The sequence below is a fragment of the Piliocolobus tephrosceles genome, chromosome 13, assembly GCF_002776525.5.
Source record: "Piliocolobus tephrosceles isolate RC106 chromosome 13, ASM277652v3, whole genome shotgun sequence".
NCBI classification, from domain to species: domain Eukaryota; kingdom Metazoa; phylum Chordata; class Mammalia; order Primates; family Cercopithecidae; genus Piliocolobus; species Piliocolobus tephrosceles.
The window spans coordinates 36,328,442-36,347,947 of record NC_045446.1 but is presented as its reverse complement, the minus strand read 5'-3'; the positions used below and the strand labels follow the sequence as shown (position 1 = coordinate 36,347,947).

Sequence of the window (19,506 nt, the reverse complement as noted above, 5' to 3'; positions counted from 1 at the left end):
AAGATTTTCATTCTTTTTTAAAAAAAGGTATACTAACATAATTTCCTCTAAATCAAGATAATTAATTATCAGTTATTTGAACATACTAGTAGAACATGAATAGATTCTTAGAGTAGCAGAAAGCAGTTAGAGAAATAAATTTCTCATTTGCATGGAACATCAAAGTGATGCCTAAGGAGTTGACTGATGTATCTGGATGCAGCTGGAAACCATCATTCTTAGCAAACTATCACAAGAAGAGAAAACCAAACACCGCATGTTCTCACTCATAGGTGGGTGCAGCACACCAACATGGCACATGTATACATATGTAACAAACCTGCACATTATGCACATGTACCCTAGAACTTAAAGTATAATAAAAAAATAATAATAATTAAAAAAAAGATTAAGCCATACTTTTTCTTTTTTACTATTATGTTTTAAAAAATAAATGACTAATGTTACTACTGAGCTAGAGGAGAGAACATAAAAGGTCTCTTACAGCATCCCATAAAAATCAGGACACCTGATATTTAGTAACTTTACTGTAATGACAGCAAAAAATTCTGAAATTATGAATAATTAACAATTGCCTACTTAAAAATTCAAGTGATGTTAACAGCACTTGCTTCTAAGAGGAGACATGGATGGCTAGAAGATAGAGGTAGAAGGCAGATTTCTTTTCAATGTGTAGGTACTTATGAAATTTTGTATTCCATAGCATATATTAAGTAAAAGTGATGTACTTTGAAAGAAAAACACTTTCAAATTTATAAAGCAATGTAAAAAGTTTGTTGGAAGGAAAGAACTCTCTCAATGTTTTCTGGTTCAGGCAGACACTTAAAAATAATGTATCCTGTAACACATAAAACTCAATTTTCTGGCAGTGGAAAATTGAACTTCTGTGCTTCAGATATAGTGGTAAAATTGGAAAATAGGTAGATGTATGTACTCACGCCTCAGTCTGCCTGTGTTGCTGTTCCTGAAGACAAGCTAGATCCATCATATGTCTAATTTGTGCTTTCAAATCTTTGTTCTGGAGGTGTAAATGGTGACAATGAAGATCTTTCTTGAGTTCCTAGGACAAACAATATAAAATGTACTTCAGATTACTCTAAGAATATTAAAATTAAATCAGTTTAATAACACTTATTTTATATTGTTGCCAATAGTTTTAATTCTTTTTAGATATTAAATAATATGTTTAGAAATAATTTGAAAAATAAGAGTTCTGGAAAAGGTTGTCTATAATTTACAAGCAAGGTAAGTTTTCATGTTTCCTCAGAAATTGAATGTTAGGAATTCAGAAGAAATTTTACTGTGATGACAGGTTCTTGGTCTATCCAACTTGTTCACGATGTTGTAAAAACACATAAATATGACTAGTTTGTGCTTAAATATCACTTCCTCAGAAAGGCTTTCCTTGAGCATTGTATTTGGATAGACACTCTCCACCCCTTGATATTGTCATAGCACTGACTGCATTATCAGTAACAATTTCATTGATGTATTCATTTATTTATAATTTCTCTGTTCATACCAGAACATACATTTTACCATCAGCACAGGCATCGAGTCAGGTTAGTTCAGTGTTAAAGCCCCAGTGTACTAAGTCTTGAGTTGTGTGCAATAAAAATTTTTTTTGCATGAAACAAAAGATCATGTGGTTGATATCACCTTTGGTTGGATGATATGGTTAGAGCACTGGCCTATGAGTCATGTGATTTTAGAAATGGGCTTATAAGGACTTGAAACAAATGCTACCTTAAGTTGAATATACAGCCTTTATGGAGATCAGTTTACTGGACTAAAATTTAAGAGCTGGATCAGATGATCTCTTCAGGCCTTTCCAGTTAGAAAATTAAATGATCATAATAGTGTCAACATGTTTGCCAAATATTCCATCTGTTTTCCTTTAAAAGAAAAATATCCTTTATATACGTCCTCTGATAATTTTCTTTATCTTCTTGAATCTTTCTTCTTTTAAAGAGACAAGACTTGAGACCCACTCTTGATACAAGCTTCATCCTGGCAAAAGTGTGAAAATGTATTTTTGTAGGCTCCATTTTCCTAAGCCTCATTTGCCTAGGGCCAGGTGTCCTGTAATCTACTACCTAAAGTTACTTGTCTTTCCTTAAACCTACTAAACCTTATCTACAGAAAATATCAGCGAAGGGATTACACCAAAGTATAAAAGGTAATAATCAAATATTCTCAGAAACTTTATTGGAAAAATTTCAGTCAATACAATGAAAAAAATTTAAATTCTTTGGACACTTTGAATGGCTAAGACAGGAACCCTACATGCAGGAGAGCTATGCCTGGCAACTGAAAACTTCCTCCTAGGGACAATTCCCATAATCCATCTTATTAGTGAGTGGAAACAATGCAAAATATTCTTCAGATTATTTTAAAGAATATTAAGATTAAACCAATTTTAATAAAACTCCTTTCCAATGTGCAGTTGACCAATAATTTTCTAAAATGTCAACCTTTTTTTTCTCCTTTTTAAAAAGTACTTCCAATACCAGTTATTGAGACTATGACAGAGAACCATGTCACTCATCCTGTTTGTCTGGATATATTAAAGTTAGGAGTTATTTATGTAATTCATTATACTTCAAGAAATATATCAAATGTTTTAGAAAAAAAATTATCTTTAGGAGGCATGATGATATGGCTAGAGTCATGTGATTTCAGAGATAGGTTTAACCTTGAAACAAATGTCACCTTAAGCCAAATATATGCTCTTTATGGAGATCAGTTTACTTGACTAAAATTTAAGAGTTGGATCAGATGATCTCTTTGGTTCTTTCTATTAATAGTTAGAAAATTGGATGATCATAATAGTGTGAACATATTTGCCACACATTGCATCTTTTTTCCTTTAAAAAAACCTCTCCTTATAGCATTAGGAGAAATACCTAATGTAAATGATGAGTTGATGGGTGCAGCAAACCAACATGGCACATGTATACCTATGTAACAAACCTGCACGTTGTGCTTATGTACCCTAAAACCTAAAGTATAAAGAAAAAAATCCCTCCTTCATATACATCCTCTGATAATCTTATTCCTTTATCTTCTTGAGTCAGTCTTTTAAAGAGACAAGACTTGATTGTATAATTATATTAGTCAATAATGGGTCTTTGGCTGGCCTGTTAACTTTGGAAAACCAAGTTTACAATTTGAGTCTTTCTTGACATACTAATGACTAAATCTGATTGGAAGAACATGGCTTACTTTGAGAACTATAAGTAGGCCAGTAATGGCTAAAGTATAGAGTATAATGAAAGGTGATATATAAACCTTGAGAAGTATTCAGGTGCCAGATCATGCTAGGCCTGGTAACTCACAATGGAGAATTTATTCTAGGGAGAAGGCACTGAAGAACAACATGATCAGTTTTATCTTTTAAAATTCACTTTGGTTGCAGTGGAGAAAATGAATTGCAGCAGAACATGAATCAGAGAAGAAAGACCAAATGTATCAGTCCAATAATGGGGCACAGGAGTCTGAATTAGGGATAGCAGTAGAGGGGTATAAAGAGAAGCAGACAGATTCAGAATATTGAAGAGTAAATAATGCAGGAGAGTATAGAGAAAACAGCAGCAATTTGAAAGTCAGAAGTTCTGGGTATTTGTCCAGAGTTGTTTGACCTTGGATAAGTCCCTTTATCGTAAAGCTATGTCTCAATTTGCTTATATAAAAAATAATGGCTTATAACTAGATAATTTTCTCAGCTATTTTTTCAGCTATAAATATTTGCACAAAAAAGAATTGAGGGGTTAGATTTGGGTGATGGCAATGAAAATGGTTTTAATTTTATTTGTTCAAGTTATTTGGGTTAAAATGCATAAAAAACAAAGATGTAAAAATCAATTCCAGGTTCACATTCAGGTATACAAAAGTTCTTCATAAGAGAAATCTAGATGACAGATTGCTAGAAAAATTAATTTGACCATATTGAAAAAGTTTTTATTTATTAAAAATAATCTAGACAATATTGATTAACTTCATAAACACTAAAAAGTAGACAAAAAAGCAAACACAAAATAGCAATAATAATGATATCAGAAACAATACCATACCATTTTTAAAATTGGAAGCTTATGGTAATGTGGGATAGAAAAGGCAAACTAGTAAATTTCTACAAATGACTTTTTTGCCTCCTTAAGATTTCATAAGTTCTTAAGTACTTCTGCAGTTGGAATGTTTATTACATGGACAAACATATAATACAAGCATAATGTAAATTAAGTTAGGATATTGAGAGGTGAAAATACTCTAGGAATATTATTTAAAACTTATATAAACACATATTTAAAATTTTTAATGAATATACTTAATGCCACTGAACTGTATATCTACACATGGTTAAGATGGTAAATTTTATGTTATATTTTACTACACACAAAAAGTTGTTTCAAGACTCTTCATGAAAAAATTTTTGCCGACTAGAAGGGGTAAATAATCTATGAGAATATCATAGCCCGAAGTAACCAAACAAATTAAGGAATCTTCAGTAGTTATTTTTAAATGAGGTCAAAGTTTAACACTAACTGAAAGACTTAAGAGTTTTATGTAGTTTAGAAAATGATAATCTTGAGAATATGACTGCTTTAGATATACAGTCTCCAAATAAACAATTAAATAATAAGTGAAATAAATTGAAAAGTACTGTCAACATTCCACTCCTGCTACCAATCCAAGAGAAGCAACTCTTGTACATTAAATGAGAAACAATCATTTGGCCAGGGTTATCAGTCGTTTTCTTTGAAATGATTTTATCAACAACATAACCATATTTCAGTATTCCTACAGGTACTGCAATAGAGCCTGTTGCATTCTATGATGAGCCTCTATGGCTTTATATGGAATTTCAGAAGTTATATCCTCTGATCCTAGCTAACCATATTATAGTTTATTAATGAATCTTGTCTTTTTTTGCTTACTCCTTTTGAGTCATTATATCATCTCAAGATGGACACAACATTTTTAAAAAATGTGCTGTAGTTTCCTTCTGAAGTAGATATTCTTAATCTTGTGTCAATGGAAGGGTTTTAGGAAACCCAAATGGCTTAGGATATTTATGCAAAATTGTATGAATTTGACCTCCCCAATCTCCCATCTGGGAGAAAATCCACACAGCTTTGAACAGATTCTCAAAGGCATCTATGACCCCCCAAAAGGTCAGAATCACTGTTCTGGAAGAGAAATTATATTATATATTATATTATATTATATTATATTATATTATATTATATTATATTATATTACGTTATATTATATTATATTATATGATGCAGTTAACTCTTTTGTTAACTGTGTACACTCATTCTTTGTACAACTTGCTTGGCTATTGATGTCTATGCTATTGTAGCTTAGAATAGAATTAAACTATTATTTATCATCCATTATTTGTTAAGTGTTGCTAGGCTTTTAATATAGCACTCCACTTAAGCTCATAATATCTTAAATACATTTATAGATGACAAATTAAGACATTAATGTTAAACGCACTGTCCAAAGTCATATAATTAGTGTTAGAGTTGGTATTCAAAACAACTACTATATGCCAGAACTACCAAACACTCCAAAGTCTATCCTCTTTCCAGTGTTTACATTCTCTTTGTGGGGAATATTTTAAAGTGCCTTACAGACTAAGTTACATTATTGAAAAATATTACTAGAATGTGCTGTATACAATATTTAATGTCCTAATCTACTTAACTAACTGACTGGTATGCTTTTATCAAGATATTCTGAGGTACAGATTAAATTGTTGGCTCAATAAATATCCATACTAAGGAACTACTGTCTTTGGCTTCCTTCTTAGCAAACAGGATATCTGCTGCTTGCTCCTTTCACTACTTTGAACTGTCATCATTAACTACTACTGCTAGTCTTTTCTCTCCAGTCATGTCTGAGCTTTCATGTTAAAAAGAATAATCATTTACAGCCACTGCTAGTCCATCAGAGAATCCATTCCCCAGTCATAATGCATTGACTAATATCTTTGAATTATAAAAAATTAGTACTTTTGAACATTAAAGATCTCTGGCATTTGTTGGTAAATATTTTATATTTTCTTTCACCTGTATTTCCTGTCTGGTGCCCTTCTAGGAATTAAAAGATTTTAGAAGTTTCCATATCAATTAGCTGACACAGAGTTATAGAATTTCAGAAGAGCATCACCAAAGTAGAGACTGTAGATACTTTTCCTTTTAGAAAAAGACTGAAAAGAAGTTGTTCTTTTATTAAACTATTAAGTATTTGGGTGAAAATTAGTTGTTTCATAGCAGTTGCTCCTAGTTGCTTAGCTCATATTTACTTTCTTCTTCTTTCTTATTAAGAGATCTCCAATCCCATTACTGGGTATATACTCAAAAGATTATAAATCATTCTACTATAAAGACACATGCACACATATGTTTATTGCAGTACTATTTACAATAGCAAAGACTTGAAACCAACCCAAATACTAAACAATGATAGACTGGATAAAGAAAAAGTATATTGCACATATACACCATGCAATATTATGCAGCCATAAAAACGAATGAATTCATGACCTTTGCAGGGACATGGATGAAGCTGGAAGCCATTATTCTCAGCAAACTAACACAGGAACAGAAAACTAAACACTGCACATTCTCACTCATAAGTGGGAGCTGAACAATGAGAACACATGGACACAGGGACGGGAATATCACATGCCGGAGGCTGTCGGGGGTAGGGGGCAAGGGGAGGGAGAGCATTAGGACAAATACCTAATGCATGCCAGGCTTAAAACCTAGATGACAAGTTGATAGGTGCAGCAAACCACCACAACACATGTGTACCTATGTAACAAATCTGCACATTCTGTACACGTATCCCAGAATTTAAAGTAAAAAAAAAAGAGAGAGCTCCAATACTGTTCAGAGTAATTAAGCAAAAAAAAAAAAAAAAAAAAAAGGAGGTCATCTTTTCAGAGTGTCTTCTATCTACAGATAGCCATGTGACATATTTCTAGCCAACACATTAGTCTGTTAGGAATTTTTGGAAACATCTTTGCTCTCCTATATAGCCATCCCCCCTCCTTTCCTCTTCTTCTGGCTTAGGTGTATAAACTTGAGACTAGATATGAAACAGTAATATTACAATCATGAAACGACAAGCATGATAATGACATTTTAAAGGTACTGCATTAGAAATGAACTGCATACTTCCAAGACTTATTGTTAAGAGAACAAAAGAAGCCCACACTAGTTAAGGCACTAAAGTTAGATTACTGCAACCTTGTAGCAGAACATAATTCTAATATGATACTGTCATTACCCATCACTACACTTTAAAAATAAAACCTTTTGCCATTCTAAGGTGGAATATCTTCAGTTACACACACACACACACACACACCCTTTCAAATCAACTTTAACCATAACACATTTAATGTTGACCTCATTTAAACTATTTTTGCATAAAATATCAACATTTCTAACAAATTACCTACATAATGAATCCTTAAATACAGTTTGAAATAGAATTATTTATTTTAACCTAAAAGCTACCTTATAAAAGGATGCAATCACTTAGAAATAACATTTAAAAGTAAATTAAATCTCAGAGTTATGAGGCAATAATAGTTGTCTTATGAAAGACATTTACTCAATAAGGAAGAGAACACATTTTAGGAGCTCAGTTCTTACATACAGAGATATTTGTACCTTTGGAATATGACCGTTTTGACCTAAGTGTCCCATTTCTTTTTCGACACGATGGAGCCAATTAGTATTCTCATCAAATTGCTTCAGTTCCTCCTCCTTCCTTTTCTCCAGGTAGCAGCGACGAGTTTTCAACATTGCAAGTCTATGATCTCGTTTTCCAGTGGCCTGAAACACAATTCATTTAACAGTGAATCTAATTTTTATGATCTTTGATGTGTGTGATATTAGTAAATAGTATATTTTCTTATGTGTACTATTGTAGTAAATTAAGTTAGGCTATATATTTGTATTTAAAGCTATTTCCCCCTTGAAATCTCAGAATACTACTGCTTGCAGAAAAATAGGAAATTGAGCTGTGAGTCATTGTTATAAAATTACAGGTTGAGAGTTTATGGCTTTCAGAAATACAACGACCAAATCGAAGACCATAACTTTTGTTTCTTTGGTGTTAAAGTACAGTCCTTTCAGTATGTTTCATTTGAAAAGTTCATACAAGGTCAGATACATTCCATGATCTCCATACTCAAAATCAAAGCAGATGCATATATTGCTCTTATCTTTGATGTGAATAAATATTGTGTTCTATTGCTCTGTGTTTGCCTATAAGGCCTCAAATTGATATAAATCATAGAAAAAAGAGCTTATATCAGAGTGCTTATCAGCAACTGATCTTGCCTGTAGCTTGGTTCAGGAGCCATAATGAATATTCAAAATATTTTTGGTGTTTTACCTAGGCACAAATTGAGATTACAATTAATCTTTGATTTCTTACCCTAAGAGTCTTGCACACTATCATGAAAACAATGGGCCAGAACATCTGCCCTCTCTGGGGTATTTGCCCATAGACACTAAAGTCAATAATTATCAGATAGGATGGGTAGACCTGAAACAATGGATCCCCAAAGGTTGGAATAAGCATTTGCAGCTGGTTCTGGGAGCAGGAAATGAAAAAAAAGAAGAGCAGAAACTAGATTTGAATTTGGTCAAAGAATTTCCCCTCTTTGGGAGATAAACATCTCTTAACTTTGACAAAAGATGTACTATTGAGACCAGGGCATATAACAGAAAAATATGATTATCTTCATCTGGATAGAGGATATGAGCTAATAAATGATTTAAGGTCAGGCAAAGGTGGCTATCAAGAAGTCATAACCAAATCTTAGATATTCATAAACTTTTACTTACCTTCCCTTCAAGGGAAATGCAAGAGTCAGAGAGAAGCAGATTCCATTTCAGGCTAGAGTTATAGATAAGGGAAAAATAGTTGATAGCCACTGTCATTCTAACTAAGGTTCCTGACTCTTTTCTATGGCTTCTCTGGTTAATTATAATATCCTTGTCTCTCTCTGTCATGGTAAGACAGTAACAAAAACAAAACAAATGTCTCAAAGAAACAAAAACCTGGATAGTTAAGAAGAGAAAACAAAACAAAACGTAACCCATCAAACTGACCACAGCACTAGGAAGAGAACTGTGACAGAATGCTACAATGCAGGCTGGGATGGTGGCTCATGCCAGTAATTCTAGCACTTTGGGAGGCTGAGGCGGGAGGACTGCTTGAGGCCAGAAGTGCAAGACCAGCCTGGACAACATAGAGAGACCGTGTCTCTACACAAAAATTAAAAAATAAATTTAGGCTGGTTTCGTGGTATGTGCCTGTAGTCCCAGCTACTTGGTAGGGTGGAGGGGCTGATGTGGGAGCGTCACTTTAGTCCGGGAGGTTGAGGTTGCAGTGCAGCGAGCCATGACTGCATGATTGTGCCACTGCACTCTAGCCTGGGCAACAAAGTGAGACTCTGTCAGCAAAAACGAAAAAAAGAATGCTATCATGCAAAGGTTACCCAAGCATGGTACAGGGACCCCTAAGGATTCCTGAGATCCTTTCAGAGAGTTCACAAGGTTAAAACCATTAAAACCATTTTTATAATAACACTAAAATGTTATTAGTCTTTTTAAATTCTCGTTTGCTCATACAGTTAGTTGTACAGTAGTTTTCTAGAGACTAAATGATGTGTAACACCACAACAGAATAACAATTCAGCAGTTATGAGAATATAGCTGACAGGAAAAGCCAGGCATTAAAGAAATTTGCAAACATGTAAAACAATGCCACTCTTCTATTTTCACTATTTTTGAGAAAATAAAATTATTTATATAACCACACAAAATCTTTAATTATTATTTAATATTTATTTATAATTTATTGCTATTTATTATATTTTATTAATATAATTATTTCTTTATTATTTAATATTATTTTAAAATGAATCAATACATAAAATAGTTTTGCACATTTCAGTTTTAATTTCTAATATAGAAATATTGGTAGAGGGACTACATATAAACAGGAGCTCTTTGAAAACCTAAATAATTTTTAGAAGCAGAAAGGGGTCCTGAAACTTGAAGTTTAGAGCTACTGCTTAACAGAAGGTGGGAGGTGTGACCTATTGACTTTTTTCTGCTATTCAGCAGGTGTACAAATTTAGGCAGATCTTAGTGGGTCTTCAGTTACTTTGTCTGAAAAATGAAGACGAAAATATTGTACCTAACTGAAGGCAGGCAGCTAATTAAATTATCTTTATTTTGCTTTAGCATTTACAGTTGTAGGGACTCTTAGAAACCAGGGTATGCGGGTCTGATGGCAGCAATATTTAAGATCAGAAAATCCTAAATGAAAACTTCCAAAAGTCTGTTTATGACTTTTTACTTCTAATGTCCATCAAATGTATCCTCTATGATGGTTCTCAGAGGACATTTTCCATCAGAGTACTACTACCTCCCATTGTTCTAAAATGGCAAGTTAGTGTTTGGGAACACATTCTAAAATACGCATGTTAAACCCCAACATTAGAGTGAAATGTCTCCCATTAAGTTTTAAAAAACTTTACATATTTCATTAACAAAATCCCCTGCACACCACAAAAGTCTTGTGAGAGAACAAACATAATTCTACAATTTTAGTTGTTACCACTGCTTTGTGTAAAATAATTGCTAATATGGTAACTCATATTTTTACATTAAAAATAATCTTACAGATTATTTTCATGGGGCCATAAAATTACCCAAGAGCTTCCCTTTAATAGTAATTTCAAAGTCCATACTCCAGAACTATTTATAGCTGAATTAATGTTATGAGATTCTTTCAGCACTTCTGATAACAAACCTCTTTTGGAGAGAATCCAAAACATGTAAGATTCTTTGCCTTAGAAAAGCAGTTTACTCATACTACAGTTTGACACTTCTGTGTAAAAACAAAACAAATCAACCTCTAGATGTCTTCCTATGTTTCTCAGTGGGTTAACTACAACCAGTAACTTAAGAGTCTTTATCTCCACTGCTTACCTAGTCTCATAAGAATAGCTATAACAACTAGGAACCTGAGGATTGAAATGACCAAAAGCAAGAGATCAGAAAAGGCGATTGGGTTGAAAAAAGTCTAAGCTACTAAGCAGAAAAATAAGGATTAAAACAGAAAAAACAAAACAAAACAAAACATAAAACCAGTCAAACCCATTCTATTACTCTATGTCTTAATCTTCCTAGATAACCACATTCAAAATTCAATGGAGGAATTAAGACACTAAAATAACAATTATCTAAATTACTTTGGGATTAAACAGTCCAAACTCATTAATTATACTAAATAATATTTAAATGTTTAAAAAATGGAACTCGAAGTTCTGATAACGCTATTCCCTTGCTTGAAAGACTGCATTTTGGTTATAAAAATAGATTTTACATTCTTAGCAATCAATAATTCCACAATCTGTACCAATATCCGATCTTCCCAATCTATTGATAATAATAACTAATATGGCAAATATGTCTAACATCATGCGCCAACTCCAGTCCATTCATTGTGGTTCTGGCTACTTTCAAATTCTGAGAGAAGGTTATGGCCACAGATCAGTGAAATTTGCTGTGGGTAAGGGAGTGGGAGTTGGCAGGAAGTTTTGAGTACAATTATGTATTTCTTTTTTTTTTTTTAGCCTAAGCACCACATGTAGATGTTTTATTTATTTATTTATTTATGCTATTTTTCTGAATAATGTATTATTATTATTTTTTTATACTTTAAGTTCTAGGGTACATGTGCATAACGTGCAGGTTTGTTACATATGTATACTTGTGCCATGTTGGTGTACTGCACCTATCAACTCATCAGCACCCATCAATTCGTCATTTATATCTGGTATAACTCCCAATGCAATCCCCCCCCTCCTCCCCATGATAGGCCCCAGTGTGTGATGTTCCCCTTCCCGAGTCCAAGTGAGCTCATTGTTCAGTTCCCACCTATGAGTGAGAACATGCGGTGTTTGGTTTTCTCTTCTTGTGATAGTTTGCTAAGAATGATGGTTTCCAGCTGCATCCATGTCCCTACAAAGGACGCAAACTCATCCTTTTTTATGGCTGCATAATATTCCATGGTGTATATATGCCACATTTTCTTAATCCAGTCTGTCACAGATGGACATTTGGGTTGATTCCAAGTCTTTGCTATTGTGAATAGTGCCGCAATAAACATATGTGTGCATGTGTCTTTATAGCAGCATGATTTATAATCCTTTGGGTATACACCCAGTAGTGGGATGGCTGGGTCATATGGTACATCTAGATCTAGATCCTTGAGGAATCGCCATACTGTTTTCCATAATGGCCAAACTAGTTTACAATCCCACCAACAGTGTAAAAGTGTTCTTATTTCTCCACATCCTCTCCAGCACCTGTTGTTTCCTGACTTTTTAATGATCACCATTCTAACTGGTGTGAGATGGTATCTCATTGTGGTTTTGATTTGCATTTCTCTGATGGCCAGTGATGATGAGCATTTTTTCATGTGTCTGTTGGCTGTATAAATGCCTTCTTTTGAGAAATGTCTGTTCATATCCTTTGCCCACTTTTTTATGGGGTTGTTTGTTTTTTTCTTGTATATTTGTTTGAGTTCTTTGTAGATTCTGGATATTAGCCCTTTGTCAGATGAGTAGATTGCAAAAATTTTCTCCCATTCTGTAGGTTGCCTGTTCACTCTGATGGTAGTTTCTTTTGCTGTGCAGAAGCTCTTTAGTTTAATGAGATCCCATTTGTCAATTTTGGCTTTTGCTGCCGTTGCTTTTGGTGTTGTAGACATGAAGTCCTTGCCCATGCCTATGTCCTGAATAGTACCACCTAGGTTTTCTTCTAGGGTTTTTATGGTATTAGGTCTAACATTTAAGTCTCTAATCCATCTTGAATTAATTTTCGTATAAGGAGTAAGGAAAGGATCCAGTTTCAGCTTTCTACTTATGGCTAGCCAATTTTCCCAGCACCATTTATTAAATAGGGAGTCTTTTCCCCATTTCTTGTTTCTCTCAGGTTTGTCAAAGATCAGATGGCTGTAGATGTGTGGTATTATTTCTGAGGACTCTGTTCTGTTCCATTGGTCTATATCTCTATTTTGGTACCAGTACCATGCTGTTTTGGTTACTGTAGCCTTGTAGTATAACTATACATATTGTCCAACAAATGTGACCTGCTCTGGTCAAACTCAGCAAAGCAGGTCACATTTGTAGGATAATATGTATAGAAATGCAAGGCCCAGTACAGATCTCATCTTTCCAACAGGAAGCCTTTCTTAATAAAAATAGGAAGCCGCTGTTTTCTTTTCTGAATAGCTATAGCATTTATAGTACTTAGAGTATAGCAGAGTGATTAAGAGTGCAGGCTCTGAAGCCAGACAGTTGGAGTTTAACATTGGTTCATCCATATTAATTCATATTAATTAGGTAAGTAACTCCAGACAACCTACTTGAGTTCTCAGTGCCACAAAATGGTGATAATATTAGATCTATCTCATAGGCTTGTATCAGAGCAGAACTGAAAGAGATAGAGACACAAAAATCCCTTCAAAAAAATCAAGGAATCCAGGAGCTGGTTTTTTGAAAAGATCAACAAAATTGTTAGACCGCTAGCAAGACTAATAAAGAAGAAAAGAGAGAAGAATCAAATAGATGCAATTAAAAAATGATAAAGGGGATATTACCACCGACCCCACAGAAATACAAACTACCATCGGAGAATATTATAAACACCTCTATGCAAATAAACTCGAAAACCTAGAAGAAATGGATAAATTCCTGGACACATACACTCTCCCAAGACTAAACAAGGAAGAAGTTGAATCAGTGAATAGACCAACAGCAGGCTCTGAAATTGAGGCAATATTTAACAGCTTACCAACCAAAAAAAGGCCAGGACCAGACGGATTCACAGCCAAATTCTACCAGAGGTATAAGGAAGAACTGTTACCATTCCTTCTGAAACTATTCCAATCAATAGAAAAAGAGGGAATCCTCCCTAACTCATTTTATGAGGCCAACATCATCCTGATACTAAAGCCTGGCAGAGACACAACAAAAAAAGAGAATTTTAGACCAATATCCCTGATAAACATCGATGCAAAAATCCTCAATAAAATACTGGCAAACTGAATCTAGCAGCACATCAAAAAGCTTATCCACCACGATCAAGTGGGCTTCATGCCTGGGATGCAAGGCTGGTTCAACATACACAAATCAATAAACGTAATCCATCATAAAAACAGAACCAAAGACAAAAACCACATGATTATCTCAATAGATGCAGAAAAGGGATTTGAAAAAATTCAACAGCACTTCATGCTAAAAACTCTCAATAAATTCAGTATCGATGGAATGTATCTCAAAATAATAACAGCTATTTATGACAGACCCACAGCCAATATCATACTGAATGGGCAAAAACTGGAAGCATTCCCTTTGAAAACTGGCACAAGACAGGGATGCCCTCTCTCACCATTCCTATTCAACATAGTGTTGGAAGTTCTGGACAGGGCAATCAGGGAGGAGAAAGAAATAAAGGGTATTCGATTAGGAAAAGAGGAAGTCAAATTGTCCCTGTTGGCAGATGACATGATTGTATATTTAGAAAACCCCATTGTCTCAGCCCAAAATCTCCTTAAGCTGATAAGCAACTTCAGCAAAGTCTCAGGATACAAAAATCAATGTGCAAAAATCACAAGCATTCTTATACACCAATAACAGACAAACAGCCAAATAATGAGTGAACTCCCATTCACAATTGCTTCAAAGAGAATAAAATACCTAGGAATTCAACTTACAAGGGATGTGAAGGACCTCTTCAAGGAGAACTACAAACCACTGCTCAATGAAATAAAAGAGGACACACGCAAATGGACGAACATTCCATGCTCATGGATAGGAAGAATCAATATCGTGAAAATGGCCTTACTGCCCAAGGTAATTTATAGATTCAATGCCATCCCCATGAAGCTATGAATGACTTTCTTCCCAGAATTCAAAAAAACTAAAGTTCACATGGAACCAAAAAAGAGCCCACATTGCCAAGACAATCCTAAGTCAAAAGAACAAAGCTGGAGGCATCACGCTACCTGACTTCAAACTATACTACAAGGCTACGGTAACCAAAACAGCATAGTCTGCTACCTAAACAAAGATATAGATCAATGGAACAGAACAGAGCCCTCAGAAATAATACCACGCATCTACAACCATCTGATCTTTGACAAACGTGACAAAAACAAGAAATGGGGAAAGGATTCCCTATTTAATACATGGTGCTGGGAAAACTGGCTAGCCATAAATAGAAAGCTGAAACTGGATCCCTTCCTTACACCTTATACAAAAATTAATTCAAGATGGATTAGAGACTTAAATGTTAGACCTAAAACCATAAAAACCCTAGAAGAAAACCTAGGCAATACCATTCAGAACATAGGCATGGGCAAGGACTTCATGTTTAAAACACCAAAAGCAATGGCAACAAAAGCCAAAATTGACAAACAGGATCTAATTAAACTAAAGAGCTTCTGTGCAGCAAAAGAAACTACCATCAGAGTGAACAGGCAACCTAAAGAATGGGAGAAAATTTTTGCAATCTACTCATCTGACAAAGGGCTAATATCCAGAACCTACAAAGAACTCAAACAAATTTACAAGAAAAAAAACACCCCATCAAAAAGTGGGTGAAGGATATGAACAGACACTTCTCAAGACATTTATGCAGCCAACAGACCCATGAAAAAATGCTCATCATCACTAGTCATCAGAGAAATGCAAATCAAAACCACAATGAGATACCATCTCACACCAGTTCGAATGGTGATCATTAAAAAGTAAAGAAACAACAGGTGCTGGAGAGGATGTGGAGAAATAGGAACACTTTTACACTGTTGGTGGGATTGTAAACTAGTTCAACCACTGTGGAAGACAGTGTGGCAATTCCTCAAGGATCTGGAACTAAAAATACCATTTGACCCAGCCATCCCATTACTGGGTATATACCCAAAGGATTAGAAATCATGCTGCTATAAAGACACATGCACATGTATGTTTACTGTGGCACTATTCACAATAGCAAAGACTTGGAACCAACCCAAATGTCCATCAGTCACAGACTGGATTAAGAAAATGTGGCACATATACACCATGGAATACTATGCAGCCATAAAAATGGATGAGCTCATGTCCTTTACAGGGACATGGATGCAGCTGGAAACCATCATTCTCAGCAAACTATCGCAAGAACAGAAAACCAAACACTCATGTTCTCACTCATAGGTGGGAATTGAACAATGAGAACACTTGGACACAGGAAGGGGAACATCACACACCGGGGCCTGTTGTGGGGTGGAGGGAGGGGGGATGGCATTAGGAGATACACCTAATGTAAATGACGAGTTAATGGGAGCAGCACACCAACATGGCACATGTATACATATGTAACAAATCTGTACATTATGCGTATATACCCTAGAACTTAAAGTATGAAAAAAAAAACAAAAAAGTAATTAATCCATGCAAAGCACTTTGAAAAATGTCTGGCAAATAGTGTTCGATAATATCAGCTGTTTTTATTATTACTATTTATATGACAATCATATAGTGCCTTATCATTTTTATTATTTTTATTGCTCCAACTAGTGTGTAAATAATTGAAGGGCAAAATTCTCTTTCTTTACCTCTATTGTGTCAAGCACAAGGTTTTACATATAAACAAGTGTTCAATAAGAGTTTTGTTAAAGTTGAGATGTTAAGTCAATATCAGCTTCCTATGGCTGCATTTCTTGCCTTTTGTCAAAAAGTAAATCAGATAACTGTACATTCAAATAATTGACACTTACATAAAGGACATCTTTACAAAACTGAGAAGAATTATTACCCACTGAAGATTACTATGTAATATAAGAAGTGCTAATAATTGAAATAAACTGGGCATGGTGGTAGACACCTGTAGTCTCAGCTACTTGGGAGTCTGAGCTACTTGGGAGGTTTGTGTGAGCCGTGGCGCAAGACCTCATCTCCAAAAATAAAATACAGTAAACATAAAAAATAAAGAAAAGAAGAAAAACATCTTAAAAATTTGAAATCAAATATATAATTCTTATATAATATGGTACTATTTCAGAAATTTGTTTAGCAAGCATATGAAAGAAGTTCACAACAACAAACTGATAAATTAATCCAATGAGATATTGTTATTTGGAAGTCATTGCATTTATCAAAGAATACTGGCAACAATTTGAAGTTCATGAAAGTGAAAATATAAATATAGCAGCAATATATAAATTCAAAGAAATAAATTCAGTTTCCTTTCTGCCTTAAAAGAATGTGAGGAACATCTTAAATGCGTCTCACAACATAAAATTGAAAAGAAAATTTCATTAAGGCATAAAACAGTAAATATATTACTAATTTGATAATATAGTTTAATAACTACTGACAAACTGCTATCAATGATACATTACTGAAAGCTTTATGATTAATTTCCAGTATAGCATATCTTTCCCATTTCATAGGCCAACAAAAAACTAAAGTGTTGGCTTTGAAAAGCACTCTTTAAAATTTGACAGGTTCTGGACATTAAGAAAAGGAAAATTTTTCTATATAATTATTACTTCTGTGAAAGTAGGAAAAGAAGAAAACATGTTTGGGGTGGTAGTTTGAGAGGAATGGGCAATTATTTATAAGATAAAGCTTTTCAATAAGTAGTATTTGAATATCATATGTCTATGCAATTAAATTACATAAAATACATAAAAATACAAAGAAACTCATCACCAATGAATATCAAAAGTAGGGAGAACTGTCAGCATTTTCAAAATATTTATTTTTCTGATCTTTGGTGCTCTATAGTTTCACAAGTTTAGGTATATATTTATCTTATACTGCTTAGAACTCATGCTTCTTGAATTTACATCTTCTTAGTTCTACATAATTCTCAACCATAAATTTTTGCATATTGCTCTTTTTCACTAAATAACTCCTTCTGAAATGCCTATTAGATGAATGTATGACTTTTCTTCTTGTTACAGTAAGTCTATCCTTTATATAACAACATCTTGTCCACATGTGTTATCTTTATCCTGCATTTGGTGTAATTTTCTCATATCTGTCTCCCAGTTCATGTAAAAACGCATAAACATAAGAGCACAGGTTCTAGCATCGGCATGCTACAGATAAAATCAGAACTCGGCATCTACGAGCTGTGTCACCTTGGACAAAATAACTTGTATTTTGGTTTCCTCATTATTATTATTAGGATAATATTACTAAATATTTCATGGGGTTTTCTGAGAATTAAAAGAGTGTATGTAAAGTGCTCTAACATTTTCTGGTATTGTATCAATACGGTGAGGCTTTAATTTTAATGAATAAATCTTTAATTTCTGAAAGTTTCATGTGTTTTTTCCTCACATTTGAATGTTCTTTTTTTGTGGTGTTTTTATCTTTGATTCCTTTATCTTTGTTCATTCTTATAGTTTCTATTAGATTGCTCTAGTATCTAAAGATTTGAGAGTTCTGTCATATTTGCTGAGCGTACTGAATCTTGTCTAGAGTAAATTATGTCTCCATGTGTTTTGTAATTTTGGATGGTGAGTTCATTAGTGGCTAGAGTTGAGAATCTGTTTCTCTTAAGAGGCTGATTTTTGCATTGCTTCTGCCAGGTTTTCTAGTGGTATCATTGGTTTGATAACATTGTGCATTTTAATTGACCAACTTTAGGGGTTTTCCAAACAAAATACATGGGTTGTAATAATTTAAACCTCAATCATTGTTAAAAGCACGCCTATAAAGGTAGTGTTCAAATGACTTTTTTTTTCTTACCCCAGGCATGGTTACTTGGGGTAAGAAAAGCAACCATCCTTGCCAACTGTGATGGTTGGCAAGAATTTTTTTTTTCCTGATGTACCCCTAGTATAAAGGATATAGACCTCTGAAATTTCAGGCTCTAGATAGGAGCTCTCATTTCTAACTCACTGTCTCCTTTGGGTCTCTTATCTAAGTAAAAATGTACATCAAAGGTAGAATAGTGGGAGTGGTCTGTGTATGGAGGGGAGAGGACAGTATATTATTGCATTAAAAAAAACAGTAAAACTGATTAAATGTTTGGTCTGCTTTTCATTAGGCCCCTGCACTCGCACATCTAACAATTTCAACGATAAAATTCTTCTCTGAAAACAAAAATCTCCTGTTGGTCTAAGTTGTAAGCTACTGCCTGCATCCTGCTTCTAGTGATACACTGCTTCTATTGCTCTACCTTTAGTAACTAGCTGTCCCTGAGTGGGTAAACTTCGTGTTAAAAGTTCCATAAAATGCCCAGAAAAACAACAGTTGTAACTGAGATTCTGTTGTTTTTGTTTGTTTGTTTCCTTTTTGATACTGACATCCAGGAATTAAAATTTCTTTTTTGTGCACTTAACTATGTATTTAAAAAAATGTTTGCTACATTTCCTTCAACATTTCCAGATGTTTGT

The 19,506-nt window shown here is 34.1% G+C and overlaps 1 protein-coding gene across 3 annotated transcripts in view; it reads right to left on the bottom strand.

Moving 5' to 3' along the window:
* KIF18A (kinesin family member 18A) overlaps nt 1–19,506 on the bottom strand; it is a 94,658-nt gene that overhangs the window by 36,936 nt on the left and 38,216 nt on the right. For all 3 annotated transcript variants that reach the window (XM_023230331.2, XM_023230332.2, XM_023230333.2), the window contains 2 exons: nt 7,695–7,859; nt 939–1,060 (listed from right to left, as the gene is read on the bottom strand). In XM_023230331.2, the coding sequence (XP_023086099.1) occupies nt 939–1,060; nt 7,695–7,859 (287 nt within the window). The remainder of the gene's footprint in view (nt 1–938; nt 1,061–7,694; nt 7,860–19,506) is intronic.